The following is a 17,262-nucleotide window of genomic DNA, read 5'->3' on the forward strand; positions in this document are numbered from 1 at the left end:
TCCTTGGTGATATTAAATGATTTTGAAACATGTGGCCACATATTAAATCCAGGAGAATAAGGAGAAAGCTAGACACCAAACCTAAGGAAGTGAATCTGACAAAAAATATTATTCTTTCATTTAATGGATTATCAGAAAAATACAACTGTGTACTTATATGTACTAAATAACATGTCCTTAAAATATATAAAAAACAGGGGTTTGAAGCATGGAGGACGACGTGGACCAGCAACAAACCACCAACACTGTAGAGGAGCCCCTGGATCTTATCAGGCTCAGCCTGGATGAGTGAATTTATGTGAAAATGAGGAATGACAGCTTCGAGGCAGATTACATGCTTATGATCAGCATTTAAATATGATATTGGGAGATGTGGAAGAGACTGTGACTACCATAGAAATTGATGAGGAAACCTATGAGGAGATATATAAATCAACAAAACGGAATATTCTGATGCTCTTTGTCCGGGGAGATGGTGTTGTTCTAGTTGCCCCTCCATTAAGAGTTGGCTGAAACAAAGAATTTATCGTGTTATGGAATATAGGAGACTTTGTATGATTGCCTCTTTAAATGTAGAAGACATTCAAAAGAGAAACCTGCGTTAATTTCGACATTAAGAAATGACCAAGGATTCTTGCACTCCTGAAATGAGTTGATTTGCAGATAACTCAAAAATTCTTAAGCTAAAGAGTATTTTTATTTTTTCCAACCCTTTCAATAAATGTGATCACCAAGAAAAAAATATATATATATAAAACAAAAATGGTAGTAAATTAATTATAATGAGTTGCTTTAAACACTCTACTTTCAATAGTTAAAAGTTACTTATCATTTGAAGAACAAAATTACCAAAAAAATGATTATCAAAACCAACTTACTAGAATATTCCACTCAACTACAGAAGGCTGGTTTTTTCCCCCCCAAGCACCCAGAGGAATTTATAAAAACTGACCACAGATTGGGTGATAAAGCAAATCTCAACAGACTTCCAAGAATTAGAATCATATGGAATAGTATATTCCTTGATCACATGGATGAATTCATGCGCACACATATATATAGGATAAAGTAGGGCATTACATAATGATAAAGTGGTCAATTCTTCAAGAAGGCATAATATGCATGTGCCTAAAAGAAGCATTAAATATGTGAATAAAAATGCATTAGAACTACAAGGAGAAACAGATGAATCCAGTATTATTTCTGGATATGTCAACACCCTTTCAGATATGGAGAGATCTAACAGGTAGAACATAGTTTAACTTAACAATACCATCAATCAACTGAATATAATGGCCACTTATAGGCTAATTCATCCAACAACGGCAAAATACACATTCTTCTCAAGCTAACATGGAGAATTTACCAAAATAGACCACATCGTGGGCCGTAAAACACACCATAACAAATTAAAAAGAATAGAAATCATACAATGTCTTCTCTCAGACAACAGTGGAATTTAGATCTCAATAAAAGAAAGATATCTAGAAAATACAAAAATATTTGGATATTAAACAACATATTAAATTTTTTTTAATGTTTATTCATTTTTGAGAGAGAGGGAGAGAGAAACAGTGTGAGTGGGGGAGGGGCAGAAAGAGAGGGAGACAGAATCTGAAGCAGTTTCCAGGCTCTGAGCTGTCGGCACAGAGCCTGAGACAGGGCTCGAACCCACAAACCATGAGATCATGACCTTAGCTGAAGTCAGACGCTTAACCCACTGTGCCATCCAGGTGCCCCTAAAGAACACATTTTTAAATAATGCATGAATCAAAGGAGAAATCTCAAATTAAAAAAAATATTTTAAATAAAATGAAAATGTAACATCAATATTTGTGGGATTTGAATACATATAAAGTAAAACCTTGGATTGTTAGTAACTTGTTCTGTGAGTGTTCCACAAGACAAGCAAACATTTCCAATACATTTTAACTTGATAAATGAGCATTGTCATGAAATACAAGTAGTACCTGATGCTGAATGTCACATAGTCAGAATTGAGCCAATGGTTCTTGAAATTCACTTTGATATACAAGTAGTTTGAACTAGAAGCATGTTTCTAAAACAAATTATTCCCGTACACCAAGGTTTTACTGTATTCAAAAGAATAAAGATCTAAAATCAATAAGCAAGATTCTACCTTAGGAACTAGGAGAGCAAATTGCATTCAAAGTAAGTGAAAGAAGAAGAGGAAGAGAAAGAAGGCAGAATAAAAAGTGGAGCAGAAATGAATGAAATTAAAAATAGCAAATCAATAGAGAAAATCAATAAAACCAAAAGCTGGTTCTTTGAAAAGGCCAATAAATTGATAAGCCTCTAGACACATCTGATAACAAAGAGAGGACACAAATAACTAATATTAGAAATGAAAGAAAGAATATCATTGCAGATTTCATGTACATGGAAATGATAATAAAGTGGTACTCTGAACAACACCCACAAATTTGATAACCTTCAACCTAACATCTAAAATTATAATGTTTCTAGAATAAAACATAGAAGATTATCTCTGTAAACATGAAATAGGCAAATATTTATTAGACTTGACTAAAAATGCACGAAACATAAAAATGGATAGGTGGTTTTTAGTGGAGATCGACAATGATGCTTTTTGAAAGACATTTAAAAAATGAAAAGGCAAGTGAAGAACTAGGAGAAATATTTACAGTACATATATCTGACAAAGCATTTATATCCTCAAAAATTATAATAATATGGAGTTCTATGTTTATAGTCCATGCACTATTCCGTCTGAGAATTCAAGTTCCTAATGAAAGGTTAAAACAAACAAAAAAAAATGGCAAAAATCTTACAAGTTTCCAGCACATGTTTACCCTGGCAAATATTAAAAAAAATTTTTTTAAATTTATTTTTGAGAGAGAGAGAGAGAGAGACACAGCACGAGCAGGAGAGGGGCAGAGAGGGAGACACAGAATCCGAAGTAGGCTCCAGGCTGTGAGCTGTCAGCACAGAGCCCAATACAGGGCTCAAACCCATGGACTGCAAGATCATGACCTGAGCCAAAGTCAGATGCTTAACCAGCTGAGCCACCCAGGTGCCCCCTAAACTAGCAAATACTTTAAAGAGAGCTTCTGGCATGATACACAAATGTGTTTCTGCACAAAAACAGTACCCTTTCACGCTGGATTCATCAGCTGTTTTCCTTCATACCTACTATATAAACACAGCCTCCCTTTACAAAACAGTAGAATAAAATAGAAATTTCCCAGAGAAATTTTTTCATAGAAAATAATCAGGGAGCATAGAACAAGCTGGAAATATATATTCATTCTTATATACATATACACAGGCATACAGATTTTTTTTTTTTAAGTTCCAATCTTTGTGTTACTTTTTATGAAGACGTTGTTGTCGTAACTCCTTCTCAGAACATGATAAGCCTACGGGATGTCTGAGATGCATCACTGGTGAGGTGCCCACAATTTTCTTGCATCCTCCATAACCCTGGAGGAGAAGGCCATTACTGTGTCCAGTCATTTAAGACTCAGGAGAGCCTTGTTTCATGGCATACTGTTTAAAGGTTTCTTGATTACAAGTGAATTCTATGGATGTTTCATTGGCAGTTTAAAAGGAAAATTTAATAGATATCCCTGTATACATAAGGTTTTGGCTGATAACCATATTGAGCATCCTGTACACTCCTATGTTTTTTCTGAGTCCTTTTTGCTTCCAAAGATTGTGCTAACTGCTGTTGATGAAACAGAGGCCATTCTCACCATGGAACAACCTACTGCTTTTACCTTTATTGATTTTTGAATTGTGCTGCTCACCAGAGAGTAATTGTTAGAGTCTCTTGTGGACCGGGGAACTTCAAGCCCAGTTCACACAGCTTCTATTGCCCAAGTAACTTGCAGAAACTTTTTATAACCTAATTGTACTCATTTTCAAGGAAAGAAGATATTTTGTTCTTTTGGTAAGAAAGGAAAATTTACCTAAATAGACTCCAAAATTGCAACACCGAAATGTTTATATATTCTTTTAGTTTAGTGTTTCTTTAATTGAAGAGAGCTATATTGATATGGTAAACAACTCGAACAGTATAAGAATATGCACAATGAAAATCAAAACTCTCCCACACCGTGGGACCTCTAATCTTTAGTGGTCCTCTCTGAACAGTTTCTTGCATACTGCTGGAAATGGTTCATATACATGTATGAGCATGTGTAAATTTTATGATATATATATTACAGGTATCATATATGTATAAATAAAACACTAAGGGAAACATATGATATATATACTCCTCTGCATAATATGTTTTAAATTTATTTTTAATTTCCATGTGATAAAATTCACTCTTTTTGATGTACGGTTCTATGACTTTTGACAAATGCATAGAGCCATGCAAACAACATAATTTAAGTACAGAACAATTCTATTATTCTTCTCCCCAAAAATGATCCCCTAAGATCTCTCTCTGTCTTTATTGTAATTTTCAGTAGAGTTAACATACAGTGCTGTATTAGTTTCAGGTGTACAGTCCAGTGATTCAACAATTCCATATACCAGTGCTCATCAGGATAAGTGTCCTCTTAAACCCCACCACCTGTTTCATCCATCCACCATCCACCTCCCCTCTGGTAACCATCGGTTTGTTCTCTATAGTTTAAGAGTCTGTTTTGTGGTTTGTCTCCCTCTTTTTTTCCCCCTTTGTTTGTCAAGTTCTCCCTCAACCTTTCTTTAACTTGTGGAGTTCACTAATTTGTTTTCCTCTCTAGTTTTGCCTTTTCCAGAATATCATATAAATGGAATCATAGCATGTAACCTTTTTAGTTTGACTTCTTTCACTTAGCAATATATATTTGAGATTCCTCTGTGTTGTATATGTTGATAGTTCGCTTCATGTGATTGCTAAATAGTATTCCATTGTATGGATATACCACAGTTTTTCTATTTCCCAGCTGAGGGACAGCTGTGCTGTTTCCAGATTTGGTGATTAAGAACAAAGCTACTGTAAATATTTCATGAATAAATTTTTGTGGGAACCTGGGTTTTTATTTCACGTGGGCAAATACCTAGGAGTGGGTACATATGACTTTTAACCTAACATATTTTGAGTATTATTTAATATTAGCATCAAAAGCACACACAAACACACTCCACAAACATACTTCTCCAGAGAGGATGTAACTCAGACTCTAGTACCTCTGTCAATGCCCAGAAATATTCCATGGTGTTAAGAGAGGTGTGAGTTTAATTTCTGTTCCTTTCTTTGTTATAATTTTCTAAAATGAGTTATGTATTATCTATCTACTAAAGAAGAAAACAATAGCAAACATTAATCAGCTCCAATTAAAAGATGACTCTAATTTAAGTAGCTCACTTAATTACTTTAATACTTTTTAGATTTTGTAACTAATTTCAAGTAGCAGTTTCTCAAGTCTGTTTTGAGTTTATAGACACAAACTTCCTAACTGTTGGAACATTTTGCTCATTAAAGCTTTCTGCTAATGCTATTGTCCCATGTTTATATCTGAAGAATTCACTTATTAACCAGGTTTGCCAATGTCTCTGACTTGACTGGTTACAGAAATTTGAAAGCATTTAAGTCAAATAATTGGTTATATGGACCAATGACAGGAAAGCACTCTTTAGATGTTTAAGCATTGTGTAAATAGCCATTGGGTGATTTCCCCAAGGAAAAAAAATAATTATGAACAGAAATGGAAGTTCAAGTTCAGAGAACTTAAATAGAAGTTGATAAAGTTTTTCAGCACCCAACTCTGTCAGATTGCTTCTCCTGTAAATATACGTGTGGGAGGGGATCTCAAGGCACCTGGCCCCTTTGATTTATAGATACTATAGTAATAAGGTTAATTTAAGACATTTACCTTATGTATTCCCACCACATTTTTACTTTTAGGGAGTAGGGGGGTCCTTGTTAAAGAAAATTCCTGACATACATTGCCTTCTTGGGTTTTTCCAAAATTCATATGTGGAAAACCTAGCCCTCAGTTTCTCAGAATGTGATGGTATTTGGAGATAGGACTTTAAAGGGGTATTTAAAATTTAATGAGATCATAGGGCAGGTCCTAGTCTAATATGACTGGTGTCTATATAAATAGAGGAGATTAGGATATACATGTAGAAATTAGGTGACCATGAGAGGACACAGCTGGAAGGTGGTTATAAGCAAGCCAAGGAGAGAGGCTTCAGAAGAAACCAAACCTGCCAACATTTTATCTTGGACTTCTGGCCTCTATAACAGTGAGATGTAACCTCTACTGCTCAAGCTACCCAGTCTGTGGCATTTTGTTATGGCGGCCCTAGCAAAGTAATACATTTGTCACCATGGAGGACTGTTTCCACTTCCTGGTAGAAAGTGAAATATCACAGCCTGAGCTTCTGCTATGAAGACTTTGCTTAGAAAGAAATAGGAAAATAACAGTTACTTCCATGGTTACAAATAATGCTAAGCAAGTACAAATAGATTTGAAAGTTCTACTTTTTTTGGAGACTTATAAACAGATGATTACAATAGGATTTGGTAGTAAATAAACCTTTGTTCTCTCCTTTCCTCCTTTCCTGTCTTCCAGAAATGCTTATTTCTCACTATGAATTTTTTTTTGCCTCTTGACCTCCTTTACCCATTTTCCATCCCCAGCCCTTCACCTCTGGCAACCACCAATCTGTTCTCTGTATTTATGAGTTTGTTTGTTGTTGTTGTTATTTTTTCTTTTTAGACTGCACGCATAGGAGAGATATGGTATTTGTCTTTCTCTGTCTGAATTATTTCAGTTAGCATAACGCCCTCAAGGTCCATCTATGTTATCACAAATGGCAAGGTTTCCTTCTTTTTTTTTTTTTTATGCCTGAGTAATTTATTTTTTAAAAGTTATTTTTATTTAGGTATAGTCAACACACAATGTTATATTACTTTCAGGTGTACAACATAGTGATTCACCAAGTATATACGTTATGCTGTGCTCACCACAAGTGCAGCCACTATCTGTCATCATACAACACTATTACAATATCACTGACTAAATGTTTATGTTGTACCTTTTATTCCTGTGACTTACTTATTCCATAACTGGAAGCCTGTATCTCCCACTCCCTTTCAACCATGTTTCCCATTCCCCCACTCTGCCTCCCCTCTGGCAAGCATCAGCTTGTTCGATGTATTTATTTATAGGTGTGATTCTGTTTTTTGTTTGTTTATTCCTTTTTTTTTTTTTTAGATTCAACATATGAGTGGAATAATGTGTTCCTCTTTCTCAGTTTGCTTTATTTCACTTAACATAATACCCTCTAGGTCCATCCATATTGTTGCAAATGGCCTGATCTCATCCTTTTTTATGGCTGTACAATATTCCATATTGCATATAACACATCTTTCTTATCCAGTCTATTGAATACTTTCTTTTTTAGAAAAATATGCTTATTTGTTTTGAGAGAGAGAGGGAGAGAGAGAGAGACAGCGCGAGAGAGCGTGCACAAGTGGGGGAGGGTCAGAGAGAGAGGAAGAATCCCAAGCAGGATCTGAGCTGTCAGCACAGAGCAGAGGTCAAACCCATGAACCGTGACAACATGACCTGAGCTGAAATCAAGAGTTGGACACTTAACTGATTTAGTCACCCAGGCATCACTTGAATAATTTCTATGCAGGCAATCTCTACATGGGAAGAATACATAGGTCAGCTTCCACCCTATTTACTTCAACAAACATTTATTGGGTCCATGATAAATAGACTCTGGTGATTTATAGATTCAAAAGTCCATATGCACTCATCATTATTCTTATGAGGCCAGCCAGGGAGATATCAATACTAAGAAAATAACCACAGAAACATATTTTCAGTGCCATGACAGAAGCACGAATGGGTATAATAGAAGCACACACAGAAGCTCCCAATCTAAAAGCAGTGAGCACACGAGTGAGGGAGTACAAAGCATCAGAGACTGATTTTATGAGAAATCAATGTTTTAGTTGAGATTTAAAGGTAAAGAAAGTAAATTTGTAAGAGCAAAAAGGATCTTTCTGACAATAGGAAATGCACAAGAAGAGGCATGATGGGAGAAGCAGCATGAAAAAGTTAAGGTATTGAAAATAGTTTGGTTTCACTAAAACATTACAGGAAGAATGCAGGAAGTTGTGAGTTTGGGAATGAGCAGGTAGGCATATGCAGGATATGAAGAACTTTGTAAACTGTGCTAAAGGCTTTAAGTTATTATTTAAATTCTAGTTAGTTAACATACAGAATAATATTAGTTTCAGGTGTACAATGTAGTGATTCGACACTTCCATACAATACCCGGGGCCCATCACAAGTGCCCTTAATCCCCATCACCCACTTAACCCATCCTCCCACCTGTAACCAAAGACTTTAAATTCTACAAATGAGAAATGAGGGATAGGGATTTTTTTTTTTTTTTTTTTGTGAGGAAACTGGCACAGACATATTTGCATTTGTAGAAGGATCCTTCTGGCTGCAGGACTGAGAGAAAATCATACAGGGTTGAGACCAGGAGCAGGAAGAACAACAAAGAGGTCATTGAGTTTGTTCAGAAAAGAAATAAGGTAATCCAGAAGTGAGGAAGTCATGTCGGAGAGGAAGAAACAGAAATTCAAGGACTGGGAAGACAAATAAGTTTCGTCTCGTGTATCAACTCCAGTCACCTGGTGGTTGATGAGGGACGTTGTTTTGAGGAATTATGTGGAGGTGAATTCAGGATTCGCTGGAATGGGTATTGTGATTATTTAATTACGTCTGCACAGGCTTAGCAGAGGAGTGTATGTGGTAGGATGCTTTTCATGCATTTGCCGGCCATGATTTCAAGGGAAAAACTAGGAAGCCTAGAGAGAAATTGGTTGTTGGAGAGTGTGGGAAAGGAAGCCAGAGGTGAAGGTGACTTAGATTTCTGGCTTGAGTGACTGGATGGATGTCCTATTGGTAACCCTATTGATAAAGGAGATATAAAGAAGGTTTTGCAGTGTGTGTGTGTGTGAGAGAGAGAGAGAGAGACAGAGAGAGACAGAGAGGACATTTGTGCCCTAATGCATCTATTTTGGGAGACAGTTCCAGTTTGAGTATAGTGAGGTAGAGTTTCCTACACAACATTTAGGTAGAGTTAGGTAGAGATGTCAATTAGAAAATTGACTGCACTGGGGTGTCTGGGTGGCTCAGTTGGTTAAGCGTCCAACTTCGTCTCAGGTCATGATCTCACGGTTGGTGAGTTTGAGCCCCGCATCAGGCTCTGTGCTGACAGCTCAGAGCCTGGAGCCTACTTTGGATTCTGTGTCTCCCTCTCTCTCTGCCCCTCCCCTGCTCACGCTTTGTCTCTCTCTCTCTCTCTCTCAAAAATAAATAAACATTAAAAAAAAAAAGAAAAGAAAATTGGCTGCATAAATTAATCTGAAGCTAAGGGAGAGCTGGAGAATCATTATTTAAGAGTGATTAGCTCTTCAGTTTAAAAAAAATCAGGAAATGTAGAATGAAACACAATGTGAAAGATTTTCTCAATATGTCAGTCACCTTAAATTTCTTAAAATAGCAAAGGGCAGAAGTCAAATCTGTAGTCTATTTTAATTCTCTGGCATCCTCCAGGGAAGATAATTAATTTTCCTTGGGCTCAACATTTGTACATCCAAAATAGAAATGATATGACTTGTCTTTTACTTTTATCTCAGCAATCTTGAGCCAGATCATTCCAGTTCCTAATCTTCTCATTAATCCCCCTTGAGATTGGGTTAATTCTTCCTAGATGCTTAGTGAATGTTGTCTTAACAATTCACAGCCCTAATTGATGACATATTTATAAAAGTTCCTACAGGCGTGCCTGGGTGGCTTAATCAGTCAAGCATCAGACTTTGATTTCATCCCAGGTCATGATCTCATGGGATCTTGTGGGTTCAAGCCCTGTATCAGCACAGAGCCTGCTTGGGATTCTCTCTCTCTCTTTCTCTGCACCTCCCCTGCTCACTCGCACTCTCTCTCTCTCTCTCAAAATAAATTAAAAAAATAATTAGGGGCATTTGAGTGGCTCAGTCTGGTAAGCATCTGACTTTGGCTCAGGTCATGGTCTTGAGGTTCGTGGGTTTGAGCCCCTCATCGGGCTCTGTACTGACATCTCAGAGCATGGAGCCTACTTGAGATTCTGTGTACCCCTCTCGCTCTGACTCTCTCTCTCCCTCTCAAAAATAAATAAACATTTAAAAAATTCATAAAAAAGAAATAAAAAAAGATCCTACAAACCCTAACTTTGTTTAGAGAGTAAATGTACCTCTCATAATCAACAATCTGATCAGACAAACCAGACATTAAGGATAAGAATTGGCTCTCCCTGCCTCCAGTCCACTTCTCAGTTTCCCAGGATTCTCCTTAAGACAGAACATTTTCTCCTTTGCTCTCATTAGATATCTTCACATCAGGGATCATTTTCAAAACTTCTTGGACCACATATAGGATTCTCATCTGTCTTATGCATCCTGCCCATGCTGGCCTATGTTTCCAGAACTTGTTCTCTTTTCAGAATTTTGATAAACTTTCTCATTGATCAGCTCACTCTCATTTTCTCAGAATATGTCTTTTATTAGCAAATACGAGGTGGAAAATAAAACCTTTTGTTGTGACAATAATGGCTTGATCTTATATTTTGTTTTTTATTTTGTATTTGTAGATTTTTTTTTCTTAATAAGCACTTCTCTCAACTATTGGAAACTCTAATGTCTACAAAATGTTATAATTATTAAGGTACATGGAAGCAGTGTATTTCTCTAATGCTTTTAATATTGTTATGGTTTTCTAGAATATCAATGTAAGAATTAATTATATTGTCCAGATATTACAGACCTGGGCAGGGAATGGGGTCAGATAAATACTTAGGTGATCAAGTCTAAGAATGAATAATAAATTGATAAACAGGAATCAGTGTGATTTGAGGTTTAAACTTAAGGGAAAAAATGCCTTGCACCTACCACTGGAATTAAATATAAAAATGTTAATGATGGTGTTCTTAATGATCTAATTCTAGGATATTCATGTGTGTGTCCTGTAAACCAGGGGGATTAATCATTTCAGTGGAGAAAGACTAAATGACTCTGACAGGTGACACATTTAGTCTGTAAATTTAGTTCCTTGAGTGACTACCTGATAATTTATCAATGAAAAAATATATCTCTTTTACAATCAGAAGAAAAATAAACACGGCCCTTAAAATTAAAAAGAAAAAGCCTTAAAAAAAAATAAAAAGAAAAAGAAAAAGCCTTATCAGTAACAGCTGGCATTTCAATATATGGATCCTCAGTTGTGATTATAGGTAAAACCTAAATAATCCTTTGTTTTTGGATCACAATTGGCCATAAAGAGCTGTAAAATAAAAAATCCATTAAATAATAATGGATTCAAATATATAGACTTTTCTATTCCAAGAGAAGATCCAAAATTTTGATGATAGTGACATTAGAATTATGAGACAATGGGCCATTTAACAATAGAGTTAGGTTTTATGTTCTCAGAGAAATCACTAATATTTTTGTAAATGTGTAAATAGTATTTCTGAAACCAGTTAACTTGTCTTATCTCAAATTTATGTTGCCCTTTTAAACTATAATTTTAAGTGTAATCAAGGAGATAGTTGAAAAGCAACAATCCAATGTGCCCCCGACAGGTCCAGATCATAGGTTCTCGTTTTAGCCTAGTGTTCATTCATACAGACAGATATCAGCCATGACTGTGGTTGCCAATGGTCAAAGACATTGCCATAGTGATATGAGCATGAAACATGGGAAATGAAAAACATAATCTAAGAGAGGAGGCAGCCAATTCAGGACATTTGTGAGATACCCCAGGGGACTCCCAGGACTATTTGGGAAGAATGTTTGAGAGGCTGGACTTAGAAAGCAGAAGAAGAAGCTGAGACAGAAGAATATCCTTATTGTCACTTTTCTCTTACTGCCACCAATGTCAATTTCCACTCCTTTCTTAATTTCCTATTTTTAAAATTGTATTTTCATTGTTATCATAATCTCAGGCCACCCTCTTTGCTTAATTTAGTTTTGTCATTCTAGCAAATGTTTTCTACTCTGGCTACATATAAAAATCACCTGGGTAGCTTTATAAAACCACAATACACAGGCCCAACCTTAAACTAATCAAAATAGAATCTCTGGAACTGGGGCCTGGGCATCAACATTTTTAAAAGCTTCTTAAGCGATTCCAACGTGAGGCCAAGGTTAAGAACTATGTCAGTAAACGGGGACAAATTATGGTTGGTTTATGGGCCTGTGTCATATAAGGAAACCACTGGCTTTGAAACTGGAGTTTGAATCTTATCTGACATTTACTAGCTATAGGACTTCAGACAAGACACTCTAGTGCCTAGATTTATTGTAAATTAATATAGATTTATATATGTGTATGTGTATATATACACATATATTTATCTATAATATGCTTAACACTTACGCATATTCATTTATAATATAAATTGGATAATATTTGTTAAATGAATATATGAATGTCAGGAACTATACTAAATGTGACACCATGTTAAATGATAGTGATAAAATAAAGAGGAAAGCAAACATATTTGCTGCCCATGTGCAACTTCTACTACAGTGGGGAAAAAAGACATTAATCAAACAAAGTCTCCCAAAATGTGATATTGAGGAGAAAGAGTGCTATAAAATTCTATAATGTTTTTACTCAGTCAGAAATGTTCTGAACCACTTCTCTAACGAAGTGATAAACACTGTGATAAAGAGCTGAGATCAGAAGGATGAGCAAGAGTTATTGAAGGAAGGTGAAGAAGGAAAAACACTCTGGGAAAAGAAATGGGCATATGCAAACCCCAGACTGTGAGAGAGCACAGGAATCCTGTACTAAGGAATCCTGCCTTCATTCTGAACACAGTGGAAAGCCACCCAAGAGTTTTGATCAGAGATAGTCAGGAAATGAGGCTGGTATGTTACCTTGGGACTTGGAGAGGTGCCAGAGTGGATGCAGATAAATGAGTGAGTGTGCTATTTGCAGTCACATAAAAGACTATGGTGGTTTCCTTCAGAGTGATGATGACAACATGGAAAGGTATGGCTAGATTAAAGAAATGGGTGATAAAACTCATAGGGCTTGGTGAGGAAGAGTGTGAAGGAAACCAGTGATGACTCCTATGCTTCTGGTTTGTACAGTTGGGTGAATGGTGAACTATTTACTGTGATGGAAAACTCCAGAAGATAATCATGTTCAGAGAGGAAGATCAGGAGATTTGGTGTTGACCTTGTTTACTTTGACATTTCTATGAGTTATTGAAGAGGAGTCACAAGATGGCATTCGGATATGCAGGTCTACAGTTGAGGAAAGAAACTTAGGATCAAGATAGATATTTGGGAATTATGTGCAAATGAGCAGTAATTAAAGTTGCAGGTATAGATGAGATTTCTCAGGGACAGAACATTGGGTGAGAAGATATGAGAAGTCAAGGCTGACTCCTGAAAAACTCCTAGCCTAGGCAGAAGAAGACAAACTTGAAAATTTGGCAAAGATTATCAGAGCAGTAGGGAAAATATCTACAGAGTATTTATCAAGGAACCCCCCCCCCCCCAAAAAAAGGTAGTTATACTTAACAAGAGTGTACTCAACAAATTTGAATGTTGATTATAAGTAAGGTGAGATCCATAGGCTTTTTTTTTTTTTAATTTTTAATGTTTATTTATTTTTGAGACAAGAGAGACAGAGCATGAGTGGGGATGGGGCAGAGATAGAGGGAGACACAGAATCTGAAACAGGCTCCAGGCTCTGAGTGGTCAGCACAGAGCCCGATGCGGGGCTTGAACTCACGGACCATGAGATCATGACCTGAGCTGAAGTCGGACGCTTAACCGACCAAGCCACCCAGGCGCCCCCCATAGGCTTTAATGACATGGAGGTCATTGGTGATCCATGGAAGAACACTACAGGGAAATAAAAAAAAAACCACATAAAACCAGATTGAATTACTGAACAGTGCATGGAAAATAAGAAATTAAAATGTAGGGTGTAGATGAGTGTTTTGAGAAATACAGTTGTGAAAGGAGACTGTTTCCAAATGACATTGAAAGATTGAGGGATTTTTGCTGTACTTTCTGTTTGTTTTAATGGGACAAATTGAAGTCATTTAACAACAGTGAAAAGGAACTCCATGGGAAGGAGAGGGTGAATTATAAGAGTAGCAGTGCATGTTTCTGAGAAGAAACTAGATTGGTCTTGGGTAGGAGCTAGTTCTCATCTGAAACAGGAGAGAGACTAGAATGAATGCAGATGAAGTAAGTTCGCATGCTTGGTCTCAGGGAAAGTTTCTATTTTCCTTACAAATTCATCTCCTGAATGGGTAGTAGAAAGAAAATGGTCAGAATTTTGAGAAGAGGGGGAGATTTGCAACAGGCATGTGGAGAGTTTAAAAGGAGAGACTGAGTCAACCAGAACCGGACAAACACAATAGGACTTCTAGGTATCATGAAGGCCTCAAGTAAGGTTGCTGTTTTATCAGAAGTTCTAATCTCGTACTGTGTAATGTCCACAAAGCTCAGCTGTTCAGGGCAGAGTTGAACCCACCCAGGGTTGGAGGGGGAAAGGAATGAGCTTTGAGGAAATTGTGCTTATACAAGAAATTATGCTTATTTCAGAATTTCCCCTCCCCACAAAGTTCTAATCCATCTCTTCCTTCCACTACCAGCTCAGAAGATGAAAGCCCCTCCTACTAAGAGACATTTCCCATTTCCCTGAGACCAAACATTCGAGTTAGTGATTCCCATGGAATATGAACTTCATAAAGAGAAGAGTGAGGAAATGAGAGGGACTGATGGATTGCAGTTCCCATTGTCCAATTTGTTTTACATAAATATTCATAACCTCATCAAATTTCTATAAATTCTTTTTAATATAAATATCCCATTGCCATAAATAATTAGAAAATTCCTCTACTATTATTTCTATTTGTTTTATTTGATCTTTCACTGACTTCTTGTAATGAATTTTCATGGTGAATAAAGAATGCTTCCAAATAGCTACTATGTGGTTTGGACCCCCCCCCCCCCCCCTTTTCCTAGAGTCATGACAGTGGCTGCATAGCTCACATGTTTACAGAATGATGCTAATGAGGTTTGCTTAGTGTCTTCCTCCCTGGCTTCAAACTGACCTCTACTTTCTGCTGTTCTACTCGACAATCTCACAGAAAGAGATCATTAGTCCCACAAAGTGAATGGGGGTGGGGGGGAGAGTGGAACAAATGTGACCATAATCACATCAACAGTAGGGTAAGAAAAATACAGTTCTCATGCTTTCTTGATGGACTGTTCCTTATAAAAGAATAAAATATCTTCATAAATGGATTTATTGTTTTCAAAGTGCCTTCACATCTATTATCTGCCAAAATTTTTAGGTTTATTTATTTATTTTGAGAAAGCAAGAGAGAGAGAGAGAGTGCATGAGTGAGGGAGGGGCAAATAGAAAGGAAGAGGGAGAATCACAAGCAGGCTTTGCAGCATCAGTGTAGAGCCTGATGTGGGGCTCGAACCCACAAACCATGAGATCATGACCTGTGCTGAAATCAAAAGTCAGACACTTAACCAACTGAGCCATCCAGACATCCTGAGAAAAGAACATTATTATCTCCATTTTTCAGAAGTGAAATCTGAGATTCAGTGATGTCAAGGGCTTACCATCAAAGCAGCTGTATTAACCATGTGTTTCATTTTCTGTATTGCTGATGCTTTGAAATCTGGGGCCTTGCTGACCTTGGAGGCCCTCCAAGGTATTAACAATTCCTAGAGACAGGAAATAACTCACTTGTGAGTGTGCCCTTCAAATACAAACCAGCCCATCCAGAGCCCACACCCCAGGCATCACCTCTATCAGGCTCTCATACTCAATGCTACTATCCTCCAGCCCTAATGACCCCAGGGCCAGGTACCAGAAAACTAGAAATAGCCCCTATGTTCCAGGGCCTGTTGAAATTGTTCACATTAACCAGTCGTAAGCCTGTGTACCCTATCTCCCCATTCCTTCCGGCAGAAACCACAATAAAGGGTCCTGCCCACAGCTTTTCCTTCTCCTCGTACCTCCTCACCAACCTTGGTGCATCCCAATGTGGCTCCCCATGGCATGTCTTGCCTCTCCCCTCGGGAACTTCGAGTAATAAGCAATCTTTTTAATGGCTATCATCTTCTGATCTGTTGGCTTTACAATACCTCAAGTTTTTTTTATATCAATGCACTATTTCAGAATAGTAGTTTGGCTTGAAAGTGGTGAAACCAGGTTTAGAATCCAGGTTTGGATTCTTTCCATTTTACCACTCTACTACATTGTGGGTGGTGGGGCAAGAAAGTCACATCTACTGCTAACTGAATTCATTCATACATCAAATATGTATATTTGGAGCACCCATACCATGCTAAGCAATTGCAAGCACTGGGTATATATGTTGATAAAATAAGTTATAATAGACAAAGTGTGGAGACAGAAAATAAACAAGTAAATAAACATATGGGTATATAATTACAAATAGTGACAATGCTGTGGGTGAAAACCAGAGCATACAACTCTAACGTATGGCTTCAGATTGGAGGTCTGAAGAGATTTTCCGAAGAGGTTATATCTGAACTATGACCTGAAGGAAATGAAGGATCCAACCAAGTAGAAAGCTCAAAAGCCCTTAGACAGGAGTCATCTTGGTTTCTAAGAGAATGGAAAGAAAACTACAATAGATAAAACGTAGGAGAGATTGGTACAACGTGAAATTGAAGAAGGAAGGAGAAGTCAGATTATTTCAAGGTTCTGTGGGTTATGGAGTTTGAATCATTTTTCCAGGACAATGGAAAGATATTGAAGGGTTTTAAGCAAGGGAGTGACATGATTCCTTTCATGTATGTAAAATTCACTTTGGCAGCTGTGGAGAATGGATATAAGATGGATAATAATAAAGGAAGGAGTTAAGAGGTTATTTTAATAGATCAAAAAAGATATGTTGACGGTGGCTAGGTCTAGGGTGATGGCTGTAAAGATGGAGAAAACCAGGCAGGTTTAAGATATATTTTGGTGATGGATTGATTATATGTGTAAGGGTGAAGTGAGAGAATCAGAAAAGCAACTTGAAGGACTTTGGCTTAAATAATTAGTCAGATGATGATGATGCCATGTGCTCACATGGGGAAGTCTGAGGGAGGAACATGTGTGTGTGCATGTGTGTGTGTTTATGCACGTAATAGGGGTGGATGAGGTGGAAATTGAGGATCCCATATAAAAACCACATGACAAGTTTGTCATG

General features: G+C 37.1%; 1 protein-coding gene across 1 annotated transcript; it reads left to right on the forward strand.

Moving 5' to 3' along the window:
- The first annotated feature begins 208 nt into the window (after window positions 1-208).
- On the forward strand, window positions 209-756 carry LOC125914586 (U6 snRNA-associated Sm-like protein LSm3). Its single transcript, XM_049619991.1, is given in 2 exon segments — window positions 209-314; window positions 317-756. Coding segments are annotated over 2 exon segments (303 nt in total). The 3' UTR covers window positions 514-756.
- The last annotated feature ends 16,506 nt before the right edge of the window (window positions 757-17,262 follow it).

The sequence above is a fragment of the Panthera uncia genome (assembly GCF_023721935.1).
Source record: "Panthera uncia isolate 11264 chromosome D3 unlocalized genomic scaffold, Puncia_PCG_1.0 HiC_scaffold_8, whole genome shotgun sequence".
NCBI lineage: Eukaryota > Metazoa > Chordata > Mammalia > Carnivora > Felidae > Panthera > Panthera uncia.